At 36.3% G+C, this 11,533-nt stretch overlaps 1 protein-coding gene across 1 annotated transcript in view; it reads right to left on the bottom strand.

Moving 5' to 3' along the window:
- The window catches only part of MAP4 (microtubule-associated protein 4), a 168,236-nt gene extending 159,841 nt beyond the window's left edge, over positions 1-8,395 (bottom strand). Inside the window, 1 exon segment of the mRNA XM_006868836.1 lies at positions 8,158-8,395. Coding sequence (XP_006868898.1) covers positions 8,158-8,383 — 226 coding nt within the window. The 5' untranslated portion in view covers positions 8,384-8,395.
- Between the last annotated feature and the right edge of the window lie 3,138 nt (positions 8,396-11,533).

Genomic DNA, 11,533 nt, shown 5'->3' with positions numbered 1-11,533 from the left:
ATTGTTTAAGGGACGCTGCCTGTCTTAGGTGGTCAGGAAGCCATTGACTTTTGTATTTTAACTTTCTATTGTGAATTGGTTGAAGACTTACAGAGAATATCAGTTTCCTGTTCAACAATTCATACACATTTTGTTTCATCTCATTGACTGCAATCCCCACAACGTAACATCACTTATTAGCCCACTTCCTCCTTATGTTTCCAGTTTCCATTCCTCCTTCTTTCCTAAACCTTCTGAATTTTATCCTTGGGTAAATGCTGCCCTTTTAATCTCAAATGGTTGATTATTCTAAGGTATGCCTACTTTTCCACTTATCGTGGTGGTGTGCCGTGGAGTTGGTTCTGACTCATAGCGACCCTGTATAGGGTTTCCAAGGAAGTATATCTTTACAGGAACAGAGAGCCTCATCTTTCTCCTCCTGAACAGCTGGGTAGTTGCAAACTACTTACCTTGAGGTTAGCAGTCCAACTAGTAACCACTATGCTACCAGAGCTCCTTGTTCTAAGAATATTGTTTAGAAACCACTGCTTTCATTAGACCTGTTTTTTGAAGGCACCCTAATGACTTAAGACAAGCGTATTGCTGGGAGAATTTGTCTGTAGCCATCTACTGATTGCAGAGACTTGATTAAAAATGTTTCTGTTTGTATGACCTGGAATCCTAGTAGCAATACTTTCTGACTTACATATATGGAGGAAAAAAGAACTGGACATCTTTGGCAGACCTTACTCAGTATTTCAAAGAATAATGTTAAATGAACAAATTACAGCATTTAGCCTACCTAGCTAATCCAACAGCAGAGAAGGGTAAATATGTAATTTTAAAAGTATATCTCCTTAAAAAAAGAACAAAAAGGGATTAGGATTTAGAATATCACTACTTCATAATTCCTGCATTGAGTACAAACAGTTGCCAATATTACAAAAAGAGACCACCAGACAAAAAGTGTTTCTTGATGGAAAATCACATCACCACCTATATAGTAGTATTGTAAACAAACAAAAACAAATCTAAAGCTTCTGGATCTAACAAACAATGTACAGGAAACAGAGGAAACATATGAAACACCAACCAAAAGTCAAACTTAAGAAGCCGTGTAAATCTTCAACAAGTAAATTACAAAGGGGAAACAAGAGTATAGCAACCTAAACAAGGTGTATGATTTGTTGAATGTAAAACTGATGATCTGTCCTGTAAACTTTCACTCAATCCACAATTTAAAAAAAAGAGTACAGGAACCTACAGATTAAAAGACTTTTTACAAATATACACTTAGGTATACAAAGGGTGAGGGTATATATGCAAATCCCAAACTGAAACCGTACATCTACTATGCACTTTATCAACTATAACAACGTGGTTCCAAAGACCAGATTGTTATGTAAATATCAGCATTATATGAAAATGGAGGATGACCAAATCATAGCACAAAACTGTTGTTAGCTGCTGCCAAGATGGTTCTGATTCTAAGCGACTATTATGGATTGAATTGTTGTTGTTAAGTGCCGTCGAGTCGGTTCCGACCCATAGCGACCCTGTACAGGGTTTCCGAGGGTGTAAATCTTTACGGGAGTAGAAAGCCTCATCTTTCTCCCACGGAGCAGCTGGTAGTTTCGAACCGCTGACATTAAGGTTCGCAGCCCGATTCGTAACCACTACGCTACCAATATTTAAGTTTTGTACAATAATTAAGTTTTGTAAATCCGAACCTCTATGCTCTTCATTGTTAATTCCATCCAGGAATGAACTGTCTTTATTAGGATCATTATTAGTGTAGGATGCCATCTTGAGTCGATCTCTTTTTAGATATAAAAAAGATTAAGCAAGGGAGCAGAGAGATGGGGTAACAGAGATGCCAAGACACATAGAGTGAGATCTTCAAGGAACCAGGAAGCAGAGCTCAAAACACATGGACCTTCCTTCAGAGTCAGGAGAGAAACAACCTTCCTCTAGAGCTTGCATCCTGAAATCAGACTTCTAGACTCCTAAACTCTGAGAAAATAAACTTGGTTGTTAGAGTCATACCTTTGTAGTCTTTCTGTTACAGTAGCACAACAGAACAAAACACTACCTGCTCCTGGGCCATCTGCACAAACATTCTTATGTTTGAGTCCATTGCTGCAGCAACTGTGTCAACCCACCTTGTTGGAGGCCTTTCCCTTTAAAAACTGACCCTCTACTTTACCAAGCACAATGTCCTTCACCAGTGACTGGTCCCTCTGATGACATGTCCACAGTACATAAAAGTCTCGCCATCTTCACTTCTAATGAGCATTCTGGCTGCACTTCTTAAACAAATTTGTTCATCTTCTGGCAGTCCATGGTATGTATTGTATATTCAATATTCTTCACCAACACAATTGTTTTCTTATCTTCCTTATTTACTATGCAGCTTTCACATGCATATGAATCAATTGGAAATATCATGGCTTGAGTCAGGCACACTTTAGTCATCAAGGTAACATCTTTGTTTTTGAAGATTTTAAGGAGACCTTTTGCAGCCAATTGCTGCAATGCAGTATGACATTGAAATTCTTGATAGCTCTTTCCATGGGCAATGATTATAAATCTAAATTAAAAAAAAATCCTTGACAACTTAAATATTTTCTTTGATTATCATGATGTTGTTTATTGGTCCAGTGAGGACGTTTGTTTTATACTGATGTGCAATCCATACCAAAAGGCTGGAGTCTTCTATCTTTATCAGTAATGGTTTCAAGTCCTCTTTGCCTTCATCAAACAAAGTTGTCATCTGCATATTGCAGGTTTTTAATGAGCCTTCCTCTATACTGCAGTGATTTTTAAATTATTTTCAGCAAAATTTTACTTGTCTGTGATATTGATATTGTTCAATGATTTCCAAGGTCCACTGGGTCACTTTTATTTGGAATGGGCACAATATGGATCTCTTCCAATTGACTGGTCAGGTAGTTGTCTTCACATTTTTTGGCACAGACGAGTGAGCACCTCCAGCGCTGCAACAATTTTCTGAAACATTTTGATTTGTATTCCGTTGACTCCTGAAGCCTTGTTTTTCATGAGTGTAGCTTTGACTTCTTCTTTCAATGTCATCACTTCTTGATCATTTTGTATTAAAAATGGTTGAACATCTATCACTTCTTATTGGCACAGTGACTCTGTGTATTCCTTCCACTTTTTTTCCTTTTTGATGCTTTCTACATTATTCAATATTTTACCCGTAAAATCCTTCAATATTGTAATCCAAGGCATGATGTTTTTCTTCAGTACTATCAGCTTGAGAAATATTGAGTATTCTTCCTTTTGCCTCAAGCTGCACGTTAGAAATATGGATGGAGTTGGAAGAAATTGAGCTGAGTTTAAAAAGTAAATCACACAAGTACAGTTATTATATAATATCAATTAAAAATAAATTAACAACAAAACCCAAGAAAACACAAAGGTATACAGAACAAAGTTTATTAGTGGCTACCAGGAGCAGGAAGGAGGGAGAAAGAAGGATTAACAGTGATATAATTATCTCACTGATTAAGGCTAAGGTTGTAAAGCAGATTATTGTAATTGGTGTCAATATATTGTAGACCTGTAAAAAGCTGAACTGGCAAAAACTGTGCAACATAATTGCAACAATATTCCCTATCAAAAAATGAGTAGCTGCTGAGGCTGGTTATGTATAACCAAAAACCTCCTGGGATTTGGTTCGTTGGTTTGGAGGATTAGGGTCAGGGTTTCATGGGACATCACAACCAACACTGTGTTTAGTGCTACTGTTCTACTCCTAGCTCAGTGTGCAGTGACTGGGATCTTAAAAGCTTAGAAGTACTCATCCAAAGCACATGAATTGGTCTCTATTCACCTGGAGCACAGAGGGAGACAGAGTCAGGAATAGGATGCTACAGAATGGAATGGGTAACTAATTGCCTCCATGAATAACTGCCTCCTTAATGATGAGACCAGAAGAACTTGATGGTACCCACCAAACATTTTGATCAAAAATTAGTTACAAGAATTCTAATCAAAGGGGAACATACAGAACAGAATTTCAAATTCTCATGGACTCTACACTTTTTAAGGAGCTCTGGTAGCGTAGTCGTTATGAATCGGGCTGCGAACCTCAAGGTCAGCAGTTAGAAACTACCAGCTGTTCCGCGGGAGAAAGATGAGGCTTTCTGCTCCTGTAAAGATTTACAGCCTCAGAAACCCTGTACAGGGTCGCTATGAGTCAGAACTGACTCCACGGCACGTAACAACAACAACTACACTTTATGGAGCCATGGAATGTAGGACAGTACCTGAAACTAATGCTTTGAGATTATCTTTAAACCTTAAACGAAAAATATTCCTGAAATCTTAAAAACCAAATAATAGTTTAACTTAACTAGTAAAAAAAAAAAAAAAAAAAAAAAGTCTGCCTTGAGTATTATGTTCTTTTTAAGAACTATCTATATGGATCCACTGACAACAGCAACTTGAAAGATTAGAAAGAAACTTGAAGGGGTAGGGGATTTATGTTAATGGGGGAGGTACAATTCAGAAAAGGAAGGTAAGAATGGTTGTACAACTCAAAAAATGTAATCAATGTCACTAAACAGTATTTGTAAAAGTTGTCTTGTAAAAACTGTTCAATTGGTATATGTTTTGCTATATATAATCTCAACAATAACAAAAAAATTGTTTAAAGGAAAAGAAGTGTTAGGAGGTTTTACAAAAACTGGAACCCTCATCCATTGCTAGTAGGAATGTAAAAGAATACACCCACTGTGGAAAATAGTTTGGTAGTTCCTCAAAAAGTTAAAGAATGAATTACCATATGACCCAGTAGTCCCAATCCCAGGTATATGCTCCGAAGTGAAGGCAGGAATACAAACAGAAACCAGCATGCCATTGTTCACTGCAGCACTTTGCACAACAGCCAAAAGGTGAAAATCATCACCAAAGTGGCCATTCATAAATGAATGAACATAAAAATGTGGCACATACATACAATAAAATCCTGATGCAAGCCATAACATAAATGAACCCTTGAAACATTATGCTGGGTAAAATTATGTCAGTCACAAAAGGGCAGATGCTGTATGATCTCACTTATATGAAATAAACAAATATATGAGGGAGTTTCAAAAAGTTCATGAAAATGGAATTAAAAGATAATGAGGTTTTCCATGAACTTTCTGAAGGCCCGTTGTATAGAAACCAAAGACTATTTATTTAATGGTTAGGGGGCAAGGAGTTGCTTCTGAGTACTGAGTTTATGTTAAAGTGATGGAGTATTTTGCATGAGGACAATTGGTGAACTATATCACCAATGTCATTGAGTTATAAATGTGAGAGTTATTGTCCTGAAGACATTTTGATGTGTATGTTTTCACTACAGTAAAAAAGAAAACAGAAAAGGAACTATCCACAAAAGCAAAGAAGTGATCATTACAAAAGACAGGAGAATGATTACTTTCTTTTTTCTTTAAGTTTTTATTGAGAATTTACATAGGAGGACAATGGTTTTACACTCATCGTTTCACTGCAAAGATTACAATCTCCTCCGTGCATCATCATTCAACAGTACTTGCTTCTCTTCCCTATGGTTTTTTTGGGGGGAGGGATGTTTACAAAAACACTTAGGAATATGGGAATGGTTACTTTTTTTTTTGTATTCTTTTTTTTTTTAATTAAATGTTTTTATTTTGCATTGAGTGAAAGTTTACAGGGCACATCATCAGCTTCACATTCAACCATTCATATAGCTTGTTTCATTACATTGATTATTATCCCCGCCATATATCATCAGTTTACAGTGTTTCTCTCTATCCTCTTAAGCTTTTTTTTTTTTTTTTGGATGGGGGGGGGACAGAATGGTTACTTTTAAGGTTAGGGGAACAGTTTTTTGACTGGGAAAGAGCACACAGAGGTTTCTGGGAGCACTGATAAAGTTCTATTTCTTAATCAAAGTTTTAATTACTATAAGAGTGTTTATTCTGGAGTTATGTGTTTCTATTATATGGTTTTCTATATGTCTAACATTTTACAATATAAAAGCTAGAAAATAAGTAATAAAGAAAAGTGTGGCTGGGTGTGCAGCATTAGGGAGAGTGGCGTGCAGATACTGATTTTTGAACTTGTAGTCTTTATTTTAAAATGTCATGAATTCTCTTTATGGAACTACTTACTCAATGACAGTATTAGATATGCACAGGCAAAATGCAAAACAAGTGCATATTTAAAATCTACCTCTAGAGGATAATTTACAATAAAGTGGAATTTTAAATCTGTAGTAAAGGATAGACCAACCAACAAATCACATTGGGCAATTTGCTATGCATTTGACAAAAAATGTTAGCTTTCCCATAATCCTGGAAAATAAATTCCAAGAACTGATAACAAGGTAAAAAATAAACAAGCTAATAAAAATTGAGAGATGTTTATGATAAGAATAGAAAAGCCTTTTGTTCAGAGCAAAACTTGGCATCCATAAAGGATAAAATGTGCAGATCTTTTCCAGTTCATAATGCTTTTAGTATCTCCTTAAATTTTTCAGGACACCCTAGGCCAAAAAATATGTCCAACAGCTCCATTTACACTAAAGAATCAATTTATGTGCTAACCCTTTAGTAACAGTTTGAAAACACTATTATATTTCATTCTTAAATAACAGCAATATTAAAGGGTTGTACACTATATAACTTCTGAAACCTTGGACTTAGTTTGAAGGTCCTGCTCATAACCATTTTTTGTGTGGTGCTCAATTTTTATTAAAGCAATTGTGTAAAACACAGCTTTCCAAAGATAAAAAGTCATTCAAAGGAATACAGCATGATTTAACACTGAAAACTGTAAATACCAAACTAATAGTCAGTATCCTACAGATATTGAGTGAGTATTTCTAAAGAAAATGTAAAATATTGCCTAGCCACAATGCCTTAGAACATCTTGGTGCGTAACTTAAATGCTACAATACTAAATAAGAATCAATAACTTCAGTATAACAAAAGACATCACAAGGTGTATCATACAAAAGACAAGTAGCAGGCTAGGAGAAAATATCCGTATCTTAAATTAAAAAAACAGATAACCTAATAGAAAAATGGACAAAGCATAAAAACAGACAATTCATAAAAGAAAAGCAATGGGCAATAAAAATATGAAAAAAAAGTTCAACCTTACTAGTAGAAAAATGCAAATTAAAAGATTGGTCACTCATGAAAGGTAAATGTTAGTCTTAACAACCTTACTATATTTGCATCCATAGTATAGAATCCTCCAAAGTAGCACAGGATAATGAATGATGCAGCTGTGCTTGTTGACAGACAGCTCTACAAAACACATCAGTAACTGAAAAGAATAAATAGCACAATACTTAACTGCATGTTTTTGTTGTTATGTGCCGTGGAGTCGGTTCTGACTCATAGCAACCCTATACAGGGTTTCCGGGGCTGTAAATCTTTATGGGAGTAGAAAGCCTCATCTTTCTCCCACGGTATAGCTCGGAGTTTCTAACTGCTGACCTTGCGGTTTGCAGCCAGATTCATAACCACTACGCTACCAGAGCTCCTTACAGTACGTTGCTGTTGTTGTTAAGTACCGTGGAGTCACTCCGACTCACAGTGACCCTGGACAGGGTTTCCGAAGCTGTAAATCTTTACGGGAGCAGAACGCCTCATCTTTCTCCCGTGGAACCGCTGGTAGTTTCGAACTGCTGACCTTGACGTTGGCAGGCCAACTCGTAACCACTACACTACCAGAGCTCCTTCCATACAGTATTGTTGTTGTTGTTGTTGTTAAGTGCCGTCAAGTCAGTTAAAAGCTATATATTTGCTTATGATTATAAATAAAAGGTCTAGAAAAATCAAACTGTAAACAGTCAATACAACAGGAGAACATATTCCTATGTGCTTTTTATATGAAATTATTTTAGTATTTTTATTAGAATATTATTTCAGGGTTTAGAATAAAATTTGCATTATAAAATAATCTACAGCTTTATAAACACACCCTTACCTGAACGGTGATGAGTCTATCTACTTGGTCTTTAACAAAGAAATTTAGACAACATTATTATATTTAAAAGACTCAAGCCAATTTTCTCAATGTTTCTAAGATTATGACCAAAAGCATAATCCCTAATCTACATTCTGAAAACAGCAAAACTAGTACAATATATCCAGTATGGTGTAAAATACTTACCATCTTCAATCTGGCTAGTATCTGAGCATTGCTTCTTCTTTGACTCTGAGTTCCCAGTTTTCTCATCAACATCTAGGAGAGGAATATAGTCTGTTTTTCCAACAGTTTCTCCCACAACATCATCGAAGGCCTCCGCCTCCAATGTGGCAATAAAGTCCCGCTTTATCTCTGCCTCAATTTCTGGAGATGGCTCCGTTAATGCATCTACAAGACTGAGGTCAGCCATTCTGCACCACTGCAGTTGCCTGTTTAAAGGAAAAGAGATGTCTTATGAGGAACATTGCAAAGAAAAAAGCACACCTAGAAACTCATCGGCAGTTTTAAACAAAACACTCCAAAGTTAAAATTTTAAAGCCTCCAAAGGCAAGCGCGCATGCACACACACACACATCACCACCACCACCACTACCACACATACCCTCCCTGCCAATTACAAACTAAAAAATTAAGGCCCAGAATAGCTCTGGGAGATAGGCAGAACAAGTGTCATTTTGTCCTTTTCATTATGAGAATAATGAAGTACAAAAAGAAATAATCAACTTAGCCAAGATTACAACCAGTGAGACTCAAATTAAGTTTTTTGGTGTCAATTCGTATACTCAATTTTCCCATATATAGTCCTTTCCAGGGAGTGTGGTGGGGCTCCATAAGGTAAGTACTAGACTGTGAACTACAAGGTCTGCTGTTTGAGACAAGGGGAGAAAGATAAGGTTTTCTGTTCCCACAAAGAATTGTTAAAAGCCTTGGAAACCCTATACAAGGTTGCTATGAGTCAGAACTGACGGCACTTACCAACAACAACAAAGTCCTTTCTAAATCATGTATCAGAATAATTTTCAAATATTCTTGGCGCTATAAAATCAGCATTGCTGGACTATGAACTACAAGGTTGGCAGTTTAAACCCAACAGCTGCTTCTTGGAAACCCTACATAGGATTGCTATAAATTGGAACCAACTCAACAGCACTTAACAACAGCAAAAAAGAGGTCACATCATATTATATTTCCACTAGTAAAGTTACATTACTGTCAAGCAAATGAGGTCACCTTTCTTGATCAAAGACTATCACTACGGGCCTTATCTTATTGCAGTGTAAGTACTGCTTCTTAATGAATTTCTGTGAACCAAACTATAACATAGTCCTCCTGGCATGAAAAGAACACATAAATTCCCTGAAACAGCTACGGGAGATGGGTCTCTCTCTGAGGTTATGTACTTCATCACATTTTCAGAACACCAGGCTTTTCATTTCTAAACATAATCTGAAGTTAACAAGTATAATCTAAAATAAGCAAAATTGTAGGTGAATGACCTAGGTAGGAAACAAAGAAATAAAGTAGTGAACAGAGCTAAAAAGCTTTCAATAAATTGAACATCTACTACATACTATACACAATTGTTGTTAAGTGCTGTTAAGTCTGTTCTGATTCATAGGGACAGGAAGGAAAAAAAAAAAAAAAAAAAGCCTTCATGTAATTTAACAGAGATTCATAAACTTAAGTAGACCTGTAAACAGAATTCTTGACTGGGTTAATGTAAGCCAAACAGCAATCTTCAGTTGCATAATGTAATTGTTACTGCTTTTGTCTGCCTAGAAATTCTTATCTCCCTCTCCCAGAACAATACCTACCACCATAGGGTTAAACACATGATAGAGTTAGGTTAATCAGAAGACAGCAAGAGCATGGTTACAACAGGACACCCTAAAGGCCCACAAGCAGTAGCTGTTCAGTCACTCTGGTTACTGTCTTTCTCAAGCTTGAGTTGTAGTGTGCCGTCAAGTAGATTCCAACTTACAACATATACAGAATTTCTAAGAGTGGCTGGTGGGTTTGAACTGCAGACCTTGTGGATTCCAGTCCAATGCTTATCCTATAATGCCACACCAAGGCTCCAGGCTTAAGTGACCTTCCAATAAATCTTTCTTTTGCCTAATTTAGTCCATCTATCTCTACTGCTAACAAGAATCTCAACTGATAAACATAGTCTTTTCCCCTTTGGTGCAGTAGACATTTTTAAAAAGTAAAAAATCACTATGATTCAAGTCACTTTATGATCAAGCTCTCCTTTCACACTCTTCTCCACTGTCAACTTCTCTCCAAAACAATGGAACTGGGGAAAACAAAACACAAAGCAAAGAATACAATCATTTCTATCTTCATATCTTTCCCCCATACACTCCCCTCCTCTAACTTACACTATGGCTCTGTGGTATAGATGTAAAAGTCACAGGCTTATAATCCTTTTTCTTTTTACTTTCCCTGATAGTATACACCAAGCTACCACAATTACGAAATATGCACAAAGCAAATACTTTCAGAATACTGAAAAATCAGAAGCCATCCCACCCAGAATTTCCAAACCTAATACCCAAAAGGTTTTTCAGTATGTTCCAATGTTGTAAAAAAAATGTATGAGATTAGTAATACCAGGCCTAAGAACTGAGCCAATGCAGCAGACTAGCACAGTCTACAAATACATAAGACAAAGTCCAGACGGGGAAACTGGGCCCAAGAACAAGTCTTACATATAAGCAAGTGCCTAGGAAAAAAGAAATATTTGTCCAGTACATGGACTGCTACAGGCATTGTCAATATCTGTGCAGGACTTGGTGAAAACACTGCATCTTCTTTATAGTACATAATTGTAAGGGGGAAAAAAAATAAAAGACTGAAATTTGGAACAATATTAAGTACTGAATTGGTATGAACTTCCAAATAAAGTATTTTAAAAATTTTTAAGTCTGAGTCTTCTATGAACCAAATTTTTTGCTTTTTTAAATCAGGGTCCCTATTTGAAATGGCTACCATAATTCCTGACCAAGATTTTTTGTTGATGTCTTTTCAAATTCAAAATGGACCCCAATGATGAGAAATCATGTTCATACAAAACAATTGTAGAAAGAACTTTTTCTCTGATTCTTTTCCTTAAAACAAATGGGATGTTTAAAACTCCTGTAATAATGCTAATGTATTCCTAAATCATATCAAGTTTTTCTGGAGTATTTAAATATAATGAAATTTTTACATCAAATACATAGACATGGCACTACTAGTTTTAATGAATTTTACTCCTAAAATGTAAGACGAACAGGTAAATATCACTGCTAAAATAATTTCAACTGTGCAGTGCAATGACTTTCTCTTATATATGCCTTCTTGGCCTTGGGTTTATAATGCTGCAAAAATGAATGGCTGGGAGAACAAACAAGATGGCGGATTGGGTGGACATGTAGTAAAGGAGCTCCGCCAACAACAAGACAGAATACCCAACCAAGCAAGCTCAGGGGATTGTCCCAGAACTCTGAACCACATATAAAGGAATATTTAGAAGGTTGGAAGGCTCACAGCTGGGGGAATTTGTGGCAGAATCAAG

Source organism: Chrysochloris asiatica, unplaced genomic scaffold (genome assembly GCF_000296735.1).
Source record: "Chrysochloris asiatica unplaced genomic scaffold, ChrAsi1.0 scaffold00124, whole genome shotgun sequence".
Taxonomy (NCBI): Eukaryota; Metazoa; Chordata; class Mammalia; order Afrosoricida; family Chrysochloridae; genus Chrysochloris; species Chrysochloris asiatica.
The sequence above is the reverse complement of the archived record's forward strand: the minus strand, read 5'-3'. Positions and strand labels throughout refer to the sequence as shown.